This window comes from Heteronotia binoei, chromosome 4 (assembly GCF_032191835.1).
Source record: "Heteronotia binoei isolate CCM8104 ecotype False Entrance Well chromosome 4, APGP_CSIRO_Hbin_v1, whole genome shotgun sequence".
Classification (NCBI taxonomy): Eukaryota; Metazoa; Chordata; class Lepidosauria; order Squamata; family Gekkonidae; genus Heteronotia; species Heteronotia binoei.
This window is the reverse complement of record NC_083226.1, coordinates 181,492,623-181,510,340: the sequence shown is the minus strand read 5'-3', so window position 1 is coordinate 181,510,340 and position 17,718 is coordinate 181,492,623. Positions and strand designations below refer to the sequence as shown.

Genomic DNA, 17,718 nt, shown 5'->3' with positions numbered 1-17,718 from the left:
AAAGGGTCCAGGCAAATAGGCATGAAAAACCTCAGCTTGAGACCCTGGAGAGCCGCTGCCGGTCTTAGTAGACAATACTGACTTAGATGGACCCAGGGTCTGATTCAGTAGAAGGCAGCTTCATATGCCTTCTAAAGAAGGAAAGGAAATTGCTCTTTCCCAGGCAAGCTGTGGTTGCGATTCGGGTGTGTGGGGAGGGCATATCTCCGTGTAACACTGCGAGTCAGTGGTGAAGCCACGTGTGAGTCCAGATGAGACAGTTATGGCAGTTTGGGGGAGCTCCCTGAAAGACGCCAACCAAGAGGATCAGGGGGTTGGAGCACCTTTCCGATGAGTTTCCAATAGTTGAGGAGTCTGCGGCTTTTCAGTTCTGGAAATGGGGGGGACGTGATAGAGAGAGGAGACAGAGAGAACTTTTCTTCCTCTGTCCTCAAAATACTGCAAGCCGGGGGCATCCAGTAGAGTGGATGGGCAGCCATTTTGTTGTTGGCTCCGCCTCTAGAGGCAGCCATTTTAAAGTCGCAGCAGAGCGGCAGCAGGAGAAATTAAAGACCAACTGAAAACAAAACACTGGCTTTATTGCAATGTCACTTCTGGGGAAGCCTGGATGTCACTTAAGGTAGCTCTATGGTTTTACCCAGCTTGCTGGAGTGGGGTGGGGGGGAGAAAGCGTAGATGGCTGGGGAAGGCAATGGCAAACCACCCCGTAAAAAGTCCGCCGTGAAAACATCATGATGCGACGTCACCCCAGAGTTGGAAATACTTGGATGGGATACCTCCTTGGAATACTAGAGCTGGGAGACCAGGGCAGGCTCTATTCAGCCACCTCTCTGAATATCCTCCAGGCCTCCAGTAGGGGTCAGTCACCAGAGGTCGCCATGACTTTCAGGTATACACACACAAAGAAAATACAACCTCCCCCCCCCTCAAAAAATAGCACATGTCAAATAATTATTTGTACACTGGGAATGAGACTCTACAATTTCTGACCCTCCTCGTGTACTGGGAGGAGGCGGTTATGAATGACTTGGTATGTTTCTCGCTTGCTTGCTCTCTGTGGAGTGCCCAACGCAAGGCAGGCCACTTTACATAGCTGGCTGGTTGTTCCTGTCTTGTGGAGCCGCAATTTGCCCTGGCCTATTTTGGAAGGTGAAACCCCCGTGGCGCGGAGTGGTAAGGCTGCAGTACTGCAGGCCGAGCTCTCTGCTCATGACCTGAGTTTGATCCCAGTGGAAGCTGGGTTCAGGTAGCCAGCTCCAGGTTGACTCAGCCTTCCCTCTGTCCGAGGTTGGTAAAATGAATACCCAGCTTGTAAATGACTTGGGAAGGCAAGGGCAAACCACCCCATTAAAAAAAGTCTGCCGTGAAAGCGACGTCACCCCAGAGTCGGAAACGACTGGTGCTTGCACAGGGGACTACCTTTACCTTTTCCCGTTATGGTTTTTACCACAGAGTTTCCAGCAATTCCTAGAGCTACCCTATGCCGCTTCCAGGTTTTCCCTGGAAGTGATGTCATGATGTAGCTGAGGTCACTCATCACTCATTTCCCCACCCCAAACTCCCTGCGGGTTGCCAGGCTTGCCCCTTTGCATCCGCTGCCCTCCGGCAGAACCCCCGAAATGCCTGCAGGCTCCAAAAGGAACAACTCCAGGGGGACTCTAAAACCGCAAGCACATGGGAACGGGCAGGCTTTCGCAACATCCAGTCCCTTTTGGATGCACTCACGGGGATAATCAATTCCACTCTGATTTTGTTCCGTTTTCAGAAAGAGCCTGTCCTCAGCAGACCCCAAGATAAACAAGAAAGCTCTACTTTTGTGCAAAGCCAGGAAAGTGCTTTAAAATTGCCACATAATTGAACATAACCAGCGAGGAATTGGAAGAGTGCGTTCCCGCAAAAGGGGCCCCAGAGCTTCATTTCAATTTGATGCGCCTATTGCTCTTCGAAAGGCGATTTCAGCTCTTTGGGGGCTTCAAGATCTGAGAGAGGTGGATAAGAACATCAGAAGTGCCCTGCTGGATTAGACCAGGGAAGGTCCATCTAGTCCAGCATCCTGTCTCACACAGTGGCCAGCCAGTTCCTCTGGAGGGGCAACAACACGGCAGAGAGGCCGAGGTCTTCCCCTGAGAAGAACCTCAGAAGAGCCCAGCTGGATCAGGTCCGTGAGGGTCCATCTAGTCCAGCCTCCTGTCTCACACAGTGGCCAGCCAGTTCCTCTGGAGGGGCAACAACACGGCAGAGAGGCCGAGGCCTTCCCCTGAGAAGAACATCAGAAGAACCCAGCTGGATCAGACCCGTGAGGGTCCATCTAGTCCAGCCTCCTGTCTCACACAGTGGCCAGCTAGTTCCTCTGGAGGGGCAACAACACGGCAGAGAGGCCGAGGCCTTCCCCTGAGAAGAACATCAGAAGAACCCAGCTGGACCAGACCAGGGAAGGTCCATCTAGTCCAGCCTCCTGTCTCACACAGTGGCCAACCAGTTCCTCTGAAGGGCCAAAAACAGGGCAGAGAGGCCGAGGCCTTCCCCTGAGAAGAACCTCAGAAGAGCCCAGCTGGATCAGGCCCGTGAGGGTCCATCTAGTCCAGCCTCCTGTCTCACACAGTGGCCAGACAGTTCCTCTGGGGGGCCAACAACAGGGCACAGAGCCCGAGGTCTTCCCCTCCTAGCTCTGAGATTCAGAGGCTTAGCGCCACTGAAGCGCCACTGAAGCGTTCCCTTCAGCCACCGTGGCCGGGAGCCATCGATAAGCTTACCCTCCACGAATCTATCTAATCCCCTTTCAAAGCTGTTTATTCCTGTGGCCCTCTGGCAGTGAGTTCAACACTTTAATCGCTCTCTTTGCAGTCCAGAAAAGCAGCATCCCTTCCAAGGGAATGGGCAGGCACTCAACGGCTGGCTTGGCAAGCGGTTCCACAGCCAAAGCAGCTCGGGGCAAGCAGAGGCTCTCACCCAAGCAGAGCGGCAGAGCTCCCTGGCTCCTAGGCAGGCAACTGTGGGACTGGCACCGCTTCGAAGGAATCGGCCACAGTCCTAAGAGCAGCGCCTCAAAGCGAGAGGCTCCTCGCTGAGTCCAAAGGGACCAGCCTCACGGCTGGCCTTGCTGCAGAAACAGAAGACGACGACGACTGCAGATTTATACCCCGCCCTTCTCCCTGAATCAAAGACTCAGTGTCAGCTTGTGTTCATATTGATCCTAATCAGATTGATACTGTGGAGAAACGCCATTTTAGTCAGTGGTGGTGCTTCATTTGGCAGGGGTCAGTAAATCCCTCAGCAGGCTTTGTAGCCTTCCCCTCACTCCCCCCCTCCCTTCCAGAGCCAAACCAACAACGCTGGGGGGAAAATCTCCTAGAGAGGCAGGACATCAGAAGTGCCCTGCTGGCCTTCCCCTTTGTAGCCTTCCCCTCACTCCCCCCCTCCCTTCCAGAGCCAAACCAACAACGCTAGGGGGAAAATCTCCTAGAGAGGCAGGAAGTGCTTTTGTTCTTGGCATGTGTGTTAGCAGGAAGAGAAAGGGAGTTGGAAGCGAGCGCTCGAGCGAGCATGTGGTGAGCAATGGAGGCTCCTGCCTGGGAGGGCCCAGGCAGGCAGACTAAGTAAGTAATTCACAAGACAGGGGAAGTGTAGACCAGGGACAATACGATGCGTTTAAAACCCACCTTTATTTTGTTATGCTGTTTGCTGAGCTGTGCTGTGCTGTGCTAACTTTTTAAATGCAACTGTTTTTGTTTTGTTTTTGTTTTCCTATCTTTTTCTCTTTTTAAATAAATATATTTTTACTGTTTAAATGCTGGCAGTCAATCTCTGTACCACCTAGATCCCCAACCGCTCTAGACCACGCTGTGTTAAGAAGGGGGCCCCAGGTGAAGGGGGGGGAAGGCCTGCAGTTGGATAAGGTGCCAATCCTCCAGGGGTGCCCCAAAGAAGCGCTGAGGTCTCTGTGAAACCCAAGTGCAGGGTGGCAGAGGACCTTGAGGCCTGGCCTCACAGCTGGAGAGGGGGATTGGGAGTCCTGTTCCTCTCAATCTGAACCCCGGGACTGAGCAGGTGGTGGCAGCGCGCCCAAGGGGCAGGAGGAGAAATAGCTCCCTCCAGGAGTTGGCGACTCCATAGGGAGCTGACGGGACCGGGTCTGAAGGCAGAATTGGGCCGGTTCCGCCACAGACACTAACCAGATTGCCTTTGCTGTTTTACTAACCCAGTTGACCTGTGACAGTATTTTAGTTGTGCTAGGGAGGAAAAGCAGGGGAGGGGGGGGGAGCTTGGCGCCAAGGGTTGTAAACGGTGTTTTGAAGTGCAGAAGCTATTCCCAAGGCCAGCAGCAGGAGGGAGGGACAGTGATGCCTAGCTAACTGAGATAACGGCGTGTGAACCTCGCACCCTTTAGAAGTAGAAAGTAACTGTATTGTGAGAATGATTTAAATCCCCAGGCTTTGATCCTTGTCCACAAATGCCAATGCTTCCCTTTGCATGTTATCACTTTCAAAGACTTCTCGTAGCGGTAACATAGATGTAACCAATAAAGGCATACTTATTTTCAAACGAAAAGAGACTCTTCACTGTTGGAACGTCCATGAACCCTACGCTGACACTCAGAACGGCTTACAATCTCCTTCCCCCACAACAGACACCCTGTGAGGTGGGTGGGGCTGAGTGGGCTCTCACAGCATCTGCCCTTTCAAGGACAGAGTGGCTTACAATCTCCTATATCTTCTCCCCCCACAACAGACACCCCTGTGAGGTGGGTGGTGATTGGGAGGGACAACAGAGTGAGGACTTCTAGTGTCCTGGCCCCACTGATGGACCTCCTGATGGCACCTGGGGTTTTTTTTGGCCACTGTGTGACACAGAGTTTTGGAGTGGATGGGCCATTGGCCTGACCCAGCATGGCTTCTCTGATGTTCTTACGTGATACAGAGTGTTGGACTGGATGGGCCATTGGCCTGATCCAACAGGGCTTCTCTTATGTTCTTCTGATTTTAATGGACCAAAGGTCTGATTCAGTCGAAGGCAGCTTCTTGTGTCCCTGTGTTCATTTGACTTTATAGAATATATCTCCAGGGCTTGAATACATTTGTACCACGCAGATGTCATTATGTAGAAAAAGAAGTGCTGAAGCTCATTAGCACAACTCATTTGCATATACCACACACACCCCTGACATCACCGGGAGGTGTACTAAATTAGATCAGCTCCGCACCTACCTTGAAGTGCTTTTTGAATTATAACTGTCATAATAAAACTATACTCCCAGAAGCAAATATTGGGGAGCGGGGTAAGAAAGAGCACAATACAATTTAGAGGCTCCGGAGCTCTGCTCCTATGTGCCCCTGCCCAAAATGAGGCCTGGTGCTAAGCAAACATTCCATACATCCTGTGCACCATCTATGGTCATGAGGCAGCCATCTGTTGGCTATCCCAGAAGTCAGAAGGGTCCGACCAGAGCCCTGGCCTTTTCCATTGTGGCTCCATGGAATGGGTTCCTGAGGAAGTGAGGGAGTAACCCTGGCAACCACTGGGAGGTGGGGTGGACTTACTGGCAACCAGGGAGGCCTATACCAACATTTCAATGCCTTTGCTGATGCTTTGATGTCACTTCCAGAACATACAGGAAGTGTTGTCACCCCATTGCTGGCAACATGGGACACTCTGGTATTTGGACAAAAAACTCTAAGGTAGATGCTATTTTTACCATGGAGTTTTTGCCAAAATACCAGAGCATCCCCACATCACCAGCGGCACAATGACACAACTTCCGGTGTTGCCTGTGTCAACATTGAGATGTTGTAACTGGGAAGGTTCTAATTCTTATTGTGAGCCACCTTAAATCACGAGGAAAGGAGGAAAAGAAATGTTCTAATAAGTAAGCAAAGTAAGTAAAACAAATGCAGCTATTCACAGCTGTTTCCAGAAGCTCGCCACAAGCTAAGAGCGATCGTCTTAGATCGGCTGCACATCAAAACGAGGACAGCATCTGGATCTCTCAAAGAAGTACAAAGAAAAACCCATAAGAAGCCAACTAGGCAGAAATGAGAAAGATCCGTAGAGGATGCTCGGAAGCTATCCAAAACCACATTAATTGAAGCCCAAGCAGAATGCATTCCACAGGTTAGGAAAGGCACTCCCAAGTCTACAAGAAGAATATACAAGAAGGCCTGCACGGTTAACAGCGCAAGTCAAGGAAGCTATATAAAAAAAGAGGCTTCTATTAAAAAGAGGAAGGTCTGCCCCAAAGAATCAAACAGGAGGGAGCACAGGTTTTGACAAAAGAGATGCAAGTCAATAATTCGGCATGCAAAAAAAGAGATTCTGAGGAGCAGGATGCTAAAAGCAGCAAGGCAAACAATAGTTTGGTGTAGTGGTGAAGTGTGCGGACTCTTATCTGGGAGAACCGGGTTTGATTCCCCACTCCTCCACTTGCACCTGCTGGCATGGCCTTGGGTCAGCCATAGCTCTGGCAGAGGTTGTCCTTGAAGGGGCAGCTGCTGTGAGAGCCCTCTCAGCCCCACCCACCTCACAGGGTGTCTGCTGTGGGGGAGGAAGGTAAAGGAGATTGTGAGCCACTCTGAGACTTTTCGGAGTGGAGGGCGGGATATAAATCCAATATCTTCATCTACCTCACAGGGTGTCTGTTGTGGGGGAGGAAGGGAAAGGAGATTGTGAGCCACTCTGAGACTTTTCAGAGTGGAGAGCGGGATATAAATCCAATATCTTCATCTACCTCCCAGGGTGTCTGTTGTGGGGGAGGAAGGGAAAGGAGATTGTGAGCCGCTTTGAGACTCTTCGGAGTGGAGGGCGGGATATAAATCCAGTATCTTCATCTACCTCACAGGGTGTCTGTTGTGGGGGAGGAAGGTAAAGGAGATTGTGAGCCGCTCTGAGACTCTTCGGAGTGAAGGGCAGGATATAAATCCAATATCTTCTTCTTCTTCTTCTTTTAAAATATATCCAGAGCAGGAAACCAGCCAGAGAAGCAGCGGCCCCTTTGGATGACATAGGAATAAAGGGATTGCTGAAGGAAGATACAGAGATGGCAGAGAAGATCAATGACTCCTTTCTTCTGTGTCCACTGTGGAAAGTATGGAGTATGTTTCCCATCCCACAGCCCTTATTTTCAGGAACAGCATCTGAAGAACTGAGCCAAACTGAGGTGACCAGAGACAAAGCTCTAGATGTATTGGGGTAATTAACAACCAAAACGTCTCCAGGTTCGGTTGGCACACACCTGAGAGTTCTTAAGGAACTCAGATGTGAGATAAAATGAGCCCCAGGCAGCAGAGAGGTAGAGAGCTTCGACACACAGCGCTAAGGAAGAGCTCAGGATCTATTCACCCAGCCAGTTCAGCGTATTGAGGTGCTGACTGAGACACTGGCACCACCCCACAAGAACCCCCCACTGCTGCTGCACCAGAAAGGGGAAGAAAATAAACTTTGCATCTCTGAAGTCTTAAATCTGGATAAACATATGGAGCAGAGGTCCATCACGGGCTATGAGTCACAAGGTCTAGCGGCCTCGTGGCAGAGTGGTAAAGCAGCAGTGCTGTGGTCTGAACTCCCTGCTCACAATCTGAGTTCGATTCCGGCGGAAGCTGGATTCAGATAGCCGGCCCAAGGTTGACTCAGCCTTCCACCCTTCCGAGGTCGGTCAAATGAGTCCCCAGCTTGCTGGGGGGGAAGTGTAAAAGACTGGGGAAGGCAATGGCAAACCACCCCGTAAAAAGTCTGCCGTGAAAATGTTGTGATGCGACGTCACCCCAGAGTCGGAAACGACTGGCGCTTGCACAGGGGACCTTCCCTTTCCTTAGATGGAACTCTCTGTCTGGGACAGTGATGCTCTGTATTCTTGGTGCTTGGCGGGGGGGGGGGGGGTCCACAGTGGGAAGGCTTCTTGAGTTTTGATTAGGGGAGGGACGGTGGCTCAGCGGTAGAGCATCTGCTTGGGAAGCAGAAGGTCCCAGGTTCAATCCCCGGCATCTCCAAAAAAGGGTCCAGGCAAATAGGTGTGAAAAGCCTCAGCTTGAGACCCTGGAGAGCCGCTGCCAGTCTGAGAAGACAATACTGACTTTGATGGACCAAGGGTCGGATTCAGTATAGGGCAACTTCATATGTTCATGACCCAGTGGTGGACTTCTTGATGGCTCCTAGGTTTTGGCCTTTGGCTTCTCTTCCGGATGGATGACTGGATGGGCCTTGTGGCTTCTCTTCTGTTCTTAAATTTCTGAAGGTGCTCAAGGCCACCTGTTCAGAATTCACAGCATCTAAGTTTCCCCAAACTTATTTGTTACCTTCCTTCCGTTAATGAATGCCCTGGGCCGGGACTACATTATTGGCCAATTAAAAATAAAATTGATATGCCACTTGGTCTAGGGAGAAATCAGGCACAGTATCGGAGACCCTTAAATTGCTAACAGCAATCACGCTGGCGGCGAGAACTAATGATCCTCTCCGGTCATGCTTCTCCGTGTGCTCTTTTTGTTTGAGGGCCGTGCAAAGCTAGCCAGGGTAGCTGGTCTGAGACTGTGTCCGGCAACATTCTCTGTTTAGGAGATGAATTGGAGCAAAGAGTGTCATCGGCACATTGGTCGGATCTGATTTACAGGAGTTAACTTAGCTGGGGAGTTTTCCAGTGCCTCCTAACAATTACGTGCCCAGAGTGGGATTGGCATCATTTGCCAACTCCAGGTTAGGAAATTCCTGGAGATTTGGAGACAGACTTCAATAGGGCCTTATGCCCCGTGGCGCAGAGTGTTAAAGCTGCAGTAGTGCAGTCCTAAACTCTGCTCACAACCTGAGTCCGATCCCTGGCGGAAGCTGGGTTTTCAGGTAGCCGGCTCGAGGTTGACTCAGCCTTCCATCCTTCCGAGGTCGGTAAAATGAGTACCCAGCTTGCTGGGGGGGAAGGGTAGATGATTGGGGAAGGCAAGGGCAAACCACCCCGTAAAAGGTCTGCCATGAAAACGTTGTGAAAGCAACGTCAACCCAGAGTCGGAAACAACTGGTGCTTGCACAGGGGACCTTTCCTTTGTTAAGAGCCCTGTAGTGCAGAGTGTTAAAGCTGCAGTACTGCAATCCTAAGCTCTGCTCACGACCTGAGTTCGATCTCTGGCGTAAGCTAGGTTTTCAGGTAGCCAGCTCGAGGTTGACTCAGCCTTCCATCCTTCTGAGGTCGGTAAAATGAGGACCCAGCTTGCTGGGGGGGGGAAAGTGTAGATAACTGGGGAAGGCAATGGCAAACCACCCCGTAAAAAGTCTGCCGTGAAAACGTTGTGAAAGCGTCACCTCAGAGTCGGAAACGACTGGTGCTTGCACAGGGGAACTTTCCTTTTTCCTATGCCACAGAGTGTCAAGCATTGTATACTCATTTTATATTATAGAAGCTGGATTTCAGAATTGTTACTTTGATATTGTAGAATCCAGATTTTAGAGTTGTTACTAACCCAGAATTGAATGTAAGCACATCAAAGTAGCAGCCCCCACCTTTCTTTTTTCGCTTTTACTAACAGATGCAGGAATGTCCTCTTTGAAGATAAGACCTCTTGGGACTCGTTCTCAGGCTCACCCAGGATGTGCTAGTCGCAATATAGATAAGGAGCCCAGTGTGTGAATTTCACCCGTGAATGTAGAATTGTTTATAGAACCTTTGATGTGCCATTTTAAAGCATGTATTCTAGTGTTACAAAGTATCAGTCCCAATCTTCAGCTCGAATGAGCCACAGGGATTATCAATAAACCTAACGTTGTTTCAAAATCCAAGGACTGGTTATTTTGAAATCTCATGCTTGACATTTCGGAACTGATCCTTTATTAAAGAGTTCATCTGACCTGGCAACTTTTAATCCGGATGGCTGAAAGAGCACCAGACAACAGAAAACCTACTGATCCATTCGAAGGAGTAGAGGTGCGGACCCCCCCGGCACATCGTTGGGACTCGGAAAGTCGGGGGGGGGGGCGCGGATCCCCTCTACACGTACAACAACTGCTCATTACCCCGCAGAAGTGGGAGCCGCGCACCTCCACAGCACTAATGGACGAAGCGCCAGCCCGCCACGAAATCATCCTATCGAGGCCGGTGTGAGGGGGCAAGGGCGGCGGGAACCCTGGGGCGGGACAGGGAGATTGCCCCATAAGAGATGAGGACGAGCGGGGTGGGCCCCGATCAGAGGACGGCTGTCCAGCTGGGTCCGAGTCAAAAGAGGAAGACGGGGGCAACCCGAAAGAGCCAGACATCCTGGAGACTGTGAGAGGGGAAATGACTGCCATGGCGAGAGAGCTACGGGATGAAATCCAAGCCAACGCCACCTTCATGGCGCGAGAGATGCAGAGGCAGATCGATCGGATGCTGAGACGCGACCTAGGGAAGGCCCCGCCAGCTCCACCAGCTGCGGCAGCAAGGAGCGAAATCCGTGCGCGAGTACGCAGCCGATTTCAGGGCCCACTCGGCCAAAGTATGAGGGTGGAGTGAGATGATGAAGATCGAGGAGTTCCAGAGAGGGCTAAACGCGAGTCTGCTGGACCGAGCCCTGCAGCAAGCACGCCACTGGCCTGATCCAACAGGGCTTCTCTTATGTTCTTATGTGACACAGAGTGCTGGACTGGATGGGCCACTGGCCTGATCCAACATGGTTTCTCTTATGTTCTTATGTGACACAGAGTGTTGGACTGGATGGGCCACTGGCCTGATCCAACATGGTTTCTCTTATGTTCTTATGTGACACAGAGTGTTGGACTGGATGGGCCACTGGCCTGATCCAACAGGGCTTCTCTTATGTTCTTATGTGACACAGAGTGCTGGACTGGATGGGCCATTGGCCTGATCCAACAGGGCTTCTCTTATGTTCTTATGTGACACAGAGTGTTGGACTGGATGGGCCTTTGGCCTGATCCAACAGGGCTTCTCTTATGTTCTTATGTGACACAGAGTGTTGGACTGGATGGGCCACTGGCCTGATCCAACAGGGCTTCTCTTATGTTCTTATGTGACACAGAGTGTTGGACTGGATGGGCCACTGGCCTGATCCAACAGGGCTTCTCTTATGTTCTTATGTGACACAGAGTGTTGGACTGGATGGGCCTTTGGCCTGATCCAACAGGGCTTCTCTTATGTTCTTATGTGACACAGAGTGTTGGACTGGAGGGGCCATTGGCCTGATCCAACAGGGCTTCTCTTATGTTCTTATGTGACACAGAGTGTTGGACTGGATGGGCCAGTGGCCTGATCCAACATGGCTTCTCTTATGTGACACAGAGTGTTGGACTGGAGGGGCCATTGGTCTGATCCAACAGGGCTTCTCTTATGTTCTTCTGTGACACAGAGTGTTGGACTGGATGGGCCATTGGCCTGATCCAACAGGGCTTCTCTTATGTGATACAGAGTGTTGGACTGGATGGGCCATTGGTCTGATCCAACAGGGCTTCTCTTATGTTCTTCTGTGACACAGAGTGTTGGACTGGATGGGCCATTGGCCTGATCCAACAGGGCTTCTCTTATGTGATACAGAGTGTTGGACTGGATGGGCCATTGGCCTGACCCAACATGGCTTCTCTTATGTTCTTATAGCAGGTACAGACCCAAACAAGAAAGATCCACTGATGGACCTCAGCTCCATATTTTTATCCAATCCCCTCTTGAAGCAGTCTATGCTTGTGGCCACCACCACCTCCTGTGGCAGTGAATTCCACATGTTAATCACCCTTTGGGTGAAGAAGGACTTCCTTCTATCTGTTCTAATCCAACTGCTCAGCAATTTCATCGAGTGCCCACGAGTTCTCGTATTGTGAGAAAAGGAGAAAAGTACTTCTTTCTCTACCTTCTCTATCCCGTGCATAATCTTGTCAACCTCTATCATGTCACCACTGTTTCCTCTAGCTAGCTCACAGTTTTTTAGCCTCTGGCTCACACATTTTTGTCTTTGCGTAGGATTAATGGCCCCAGAGCAAACTAATTGATGCAGCAGCTCACCACTTTAATGCCACTTGCTCACAAAGTAGAATTTTTGCTCACAAGACCCCACAGCTTAGAGAGAGTATTGCATGTCACCACTATGTCATCGCTTCTCCAAAGAGCCCTAAACTCTTTAAACCTTTCTTCATAGGGAAAGTGTTCCATCCTCTTAATCAGGGATGGGGAACCTTCACCCCAAGGGCCATATACGGCCCTCAAGGTCACTTGGTGTGGCCCTCGGGGATTGCTGGGCCGAACCGAGCCATGTGGCAGCCTCTCTGTGGCCTGGATGACCAGCGAGGATCGTGGGGCCCAGCCGCGCTGTGCAGCAGCCTCCCCAGGGCCAGGCAGGGATCACAGGGCCCAGATGTACTGTGCGGCAGCCTCCCTGGGGCCTGGCCGGCCGGCCAGAATTGCTGCAGGGCCTGGAAAAGTTACTGCCACAGTTCAGTTTGCACTTGATTACCCCCCCAGAGGGTGTGGCCTAATATCCTAATGAGGGTGTGAGCTAACATGCTAATATTAGGGGGCGTGGTCTAATATGCTATTGAGTTCCTGCTGGGCTTTTTCTACAAAAAAGCCCTGGGCCTATGCATTTGCCTAGGGCGGCGGGCCGGGTGTATGCCAGATGAGGCTCTCCCCGCATGACTTCAAATAGAAAAACAATTATTTGCATTAATTGTGCTGGCCTGAATCATTCTCCCTCGGCGGAGCACTGTTTTTTAAGTCGATACTTTTGCACGGCCCGCGAATGATGTTATAAATATCCATACAGCCCTTGGCAGAAAAAAGGTTTCCCGCCCCGGCTCTTCATCAGGTTAATTGCCCCCTTTCTGCACCTTGTCCAGTGCTGTCTTTTTTTGAAGTGCGGTGACCAGAACTGCACACAGCATTCCAAATGAGGCCGCACCATCGATTTATATACAAATTTATATTTGAAAGCTTCTTGGAGAGCAGTGACTAAGGGGCTCTTTCCAGCTTTCTCTTTCAGACTGAACTTACAAGAGCCGTGTCCCACGACGAACAAATCCTTGTATCTGGGGTTCCTGTAGGGGGAAACAAAGGAAAGTGCTATCAACATGTCGCATTGGGTTGAATAGGAACGGCGCTTTACAATTAAGTGATCCGTTCAAAATGCTTCCATCATGAATGGCGGCTTTGCAGGACTGAATCACAGAGTTGGAAGGGGCCATAGAGGCCATCTAGTCCAACCCACCCCCACACTCAATGCAGGATCAGCACAGAGCAAGGGTGGCCAAACTGTAGCACGGGAGCCACATGCGGCTCTTTCACACATATTGTGTCGCTCTTGAAGTCCCCACTGCTCCGTCAGCTGGCTTGGAGAAGGCATTTCTCTCTTTAACTCACTTCTTCAAGCCAAGCAAGTCAGCAACATGGAGAATGAATCTAAAGTTAAAGTTGCTTTCTTTCCACCTTTCTCTCCCTCCCCATCTATTTCCTTCCTTCCTTCCTCCCTCCCCCCTTCCTCCCTCCCTCCCTCCCTCTCTTCCTCCCTCCCTCCCCCTCTTTCTCCCCCTTCCTTCCTCCCTCCCTCTCTTCCTCCCTCCCCCTTCCTTCCTCCCTCCCTCCCTCTCTTCCTTCCTCCCCCTTCCTTCCTCCCTCTCTTCCTCCCTCCCTCCTTCCTCCCTCCCCCTTCCTTCCTCCCTCCCTCCTTCCTTCCTCCCTCTCTTCCTCCCTCCCCCTTCCTTCCTCCCTCCCTCTCTTCCTCCCTCCCTCTATTCCTCCCTCCCTCCCTCCCCCTTCCTTCCTCCCTTCCTCCCTCCCCCTTCCTCCCTCCCTCTTCCTCCCTCCCCCTTCCTTCCTCCCTCCGTCTCTTCCTCCCTCCCTCCCTCCTTCCTTCCTCCCTCCCTCCCTCCCAGTCTTGTGGTTCTCAAACATCTGACGTTCATTCTATGTGGCTCTTATTTTAAGTAAGTTTGGCCACCCCTGACCTAGCACATCCTTGACTAGTGTTCCTCCAGTCACTGTTTAAAGACTGCCAGTGTGGGGGAGCCCACCACCTCCCTTGGGAGCCAATACCTCTGCCGAAGAACTCTTCCTGTCAACAAGGTTTTCCTCCCATCCAGCTGGCACCTTCTTGCCCTTAATTTAAACCCATCGTGGCGAGTCCTCTCCAATGCTGCCCGCAGGAACAGCTCCCTGCCCTATCGTGTCTCCCTTCAGCTTCCTCTTCTCCAGACTGAACCTTCCCGAATCCCTCAGCCTTTCCTCCTTGTAGGGCTTCTTGGTCTCCAGGCCCCTGATTCCCCTCCTCGCTCTCCTCTGCACCCGCTCCGTTCTGTCCACGTCCTTCTTGAAGCGAGGCCTCCAGAACTGCACACAAGACTCCAGGTGTGGCTTGACCAATGCAGTGTACAGCGGGACCAGGACATCTTGTAGTCTGGAAGTTATGCCTCTGTTGATACTTCCCAAGATGGCATTCGCCTTTTTTGTCGCTGCATCACGCTGGCTGCTCATATTTAACTTATGGTCCACCCACACCCAAAGATCTTGTTCACACACACTGCTATCCAGAAGTATATCCCCCATCTAGTATGCGTGTTTCTCATGTTTGTTACCAAGATGTAGAACTCGGCACTTATCTATGTTAAATTGCATCTGGTTCACTTCCGCCCACTTTTCCAGCATGTTCAGATCTCGTTGAATTCTAACTCTATACTTCAAGAAAGGAATCCTGTCTCCCCCCCCACTACTAGCCTCCTCTTCTCCAGACTGAACCACCTCTCCTGAACCCTTCCCCCTAAGTACCCTGTGAGGTGGGTGGGGCTGAGAGAGCTTTTTACAGCAGCTGCCCTTTCAAGGACAACTCCTGAGATAGCTATGGCTGACCCAAGGCCGTTCCAGCAGTTGCAAGTGGAGGAGTGGGGAATCAAACCCGGTTCTCCCAGATAAGAGTCCGCACACTTAACCAAATTGGCACTCCAGCTGGGTGACCTTGGGCCAGTCACAGTTCTCTCAAAGCTCTTTCAGCCCCTAAAAACAAGCCTAGCTCACCACTAGTGCAATGCTAAGAGTAGAACTTGCAGCCGCCAGACAATCCTCGGATCTCCCGGCTACTCTACACACAATGCTGTATGATAATTATTATTTCCCAATGAGTTTCACGGAGACTGAAAACCAGGGCTAGCAAGTATACCACGCTGAGTGGAAGAAAACGCCTTCTCCTTTATTCTCCAAAGTAATTTAAAAAAAAACCCGAAGGAAAATCCTAAGAAGAAAGGAGCTCTACCAGAAGTAAATAATTGTTAGCGCATTTTTTAAATTGTTGTGACTTTTGGGAAGCAGGAATTGAACACTGGGCTGACTGATAACAGGAAATCAACTTTGTTGTGGAACTGAGAGGCACAGCTCGCTCTAAGATGTTCTCTAACAATTTCCATGAATACGGTTGTTAGGGTTGCCAAGTACAATTCAAGAAATATCTGGGGACTTTGGGGGTGGAGCCAGGAGACATTGGGGGCGGAGCCAGGAGCAAGGGTGTGACAAGCATAACTGAACTCCAAAAGGGAGTTTTGGCCATCACATTTAAAGGGACAGCACACCTTTTTAAATGCCTTCCTTCCATAGGAAATAATGAAGGATAGGGGCACCTTCTTTCGGGGCTCATAGAATTGGACCCCCCGGTCCAATCGTTTTGAAACTTGGAGGGTGCTTTGGGGAGAGGCACTAGATGCTATACTGAAAATTTGGTGCCTCTACCTCACAAAACAGCCCCCCCCAGAGACCCCAATACCTCCAGATCAATTCCCAATTATACCCTATGAGAATTGATCTCCACATAAGGAATAATGGAATGCCCAGCAGACGTTTCCCTCCCCCCCCCCCCGTTTCTGGCCACTCTGAAGCGAGGGATTGGCCTCTCTACTCACAAGTTGCTGCCAACTTCTTCTAAGTAACACAGACACCCCATCCCAAGAGGAAGCCTTTCCAATCGGAGACTGAAGCCTCCAGAGGGGGAAAGTCACATGGTGGCTTTGGGAGTGGGGCTTCCCCCCGCTGGCCAGCTGACTGGGGGCGGGAAGGAGCCTGGGAAAGCGAAAGAACCCCAGCTTGGGCCTGGGGACTGGCAAGCCTAACGGTTGTCCTAGACGCAGGAGGTGAATTAACTGGCTGAGAAACTAGAGCATTTAATGGGAAACCTAGAAGGTGCTACTAAAAAGTTAAGTCGGAGCTGTTAGGAACATAAAATGACAAGTACATAAGATAACCCCAGTTGGATCACATTACTGGTCCATCTGCTCCAGCATCTTGTTTCATACAGCAGCCAACCAGTTACCCTGGAAGCTCACCGAAACAGGGAGTAGAGACCAAGGCCTGCTCTGCAGGTTGCCCAGTGACACTGATCATGGAAGTTCCCTTTGGCAGAAAATACATCTTAGCTTTTGAACTCTAGTTTATGATGACCAGGGGTGGAATTCTAGCAGGAGCTCCTTTGCATATCAGCAGTGCCAGTTCTAGGGCGTTGCCCCGCCATCACAGCGCTCCGCGGCTGCACCCTGCTGACTTCAATGCGGAACAGGAAGTGAGGGGAAGCGAAGCCTTCTCCCACGTGCTCTTCAAAGGGTTAGCTGCCACGCTGCCTGCATCAAAGGTGGTAGGGCTCACTTTAATGGGGGGGGGGCGGCAACAGAGAATGGCATTGTGTTGCAGTGCTGCAGAGGGAGGGCAGGGGGTGGCGAGGGTCAAACAATGTTAATCTTTCCTTTGATAGTACGATGCTAACTGCATGTATTTGCAATATCCCATAAATGTTACTAACTATAAAGTAAGCTGGGCACATCAAAGTAGGAAATAGCCGGCGCCTTGTTCGGGGGGGCCCCTTTCGCTTTTACTAACAAATGCAGGAATTCACTCTTTGAAGATAAGCGCTTCCGGGAACGGGGTCCCAAGCCTGGTCCCAGGAAAGAAAACCACAGGGGAGATAAGGGAAGTTACCGTGTGAAGATTCACACGTGAATGCAGCATTGTTTAGAGTTTGTAGCTTTGTTTAGAAAACCCTTTGATGGGCCATCTTGAAGTATGCTCTCCACTGTTACTAAGTATCAGTTCCAATACCTAGCTCACTGCATATGGATTATCAATAAACCGTACTTTGTTTCGACTCAAGGACTGGTTACTTTGAAATCTGATTGCTTGACAGCGAAGGGGCAGGGGAGGCAGGCAAGCAAACTAGGCAATTGTCATGGGCACCGGGAGGGGGGGAGCCCAATTTGGCCCCCCTTCCTTCCGGTGCCTTAGGCAACCACCTAGTTTTCCTAGTGGGCGAGCCAGCCCTGCATATTAAGCCACACCCCCGGCCCTGCATATTAGGCCACACCTCCAAGAGCTTACAGGGCTCTTTTTTGTAAGCTCCTGGAGGAATGGCTACATCAAGGGTGTGTGGCCTAATATGCAAAGGAGCTCCTGCTAGAATTCCACCCCTGCTGATGACAGTACATGCCTGCGGGGTGATATGATCACCCTCTTCAGGTACTTGAAGGACTGTCGTAGACAGGATGGTGCAAAATTGTTTTCTGTGGCCACAGAAGGTAGGACCAGAACCAGTGAGTTGAAATTAAATCAAAAGAGTTTCCAGCTCAACATTAGGAAGAACTTCCTGACCATTAGAGCGGTTCCTCAGTGGAACAGGCTTCCTCGGGAGGTGGTGGGCTCTCCTTCCTTGGAGGTTTGAAGATCCTGTGAATTCGGCAGATCATGAGAAGGAGGGCAGGAAGGGTTACATCAGAGCTTAGTTCTTGTGGCTTTTTCCCCAGGGA

At 50.9% G+C, this 17,718-nt stretch overlaps 1 protein-coding gene across 1 annotated transcript in view; it reads right to left on the bottom strand.

The window, feature by feature from the left end:
- Positions 1–17,718, bottom strand: part of DNAI1 (dynein axonemal intermediate chain 1) — a 310,319-nt gene that overhangs the window by 192,215 nt on the left and 100,386 nt on the right. Inside the window, exon 12 of the mRNA XM_060236614.1 lies at positions 12,944–12,987. Within this exon, the coding sequence (XP_060092597.1) occupies positions 12,944–12,987 (44 nt within the window). The remainder of the gene's footprint in view (positions 1–12,943; positions 12,988–17,718) is intronic.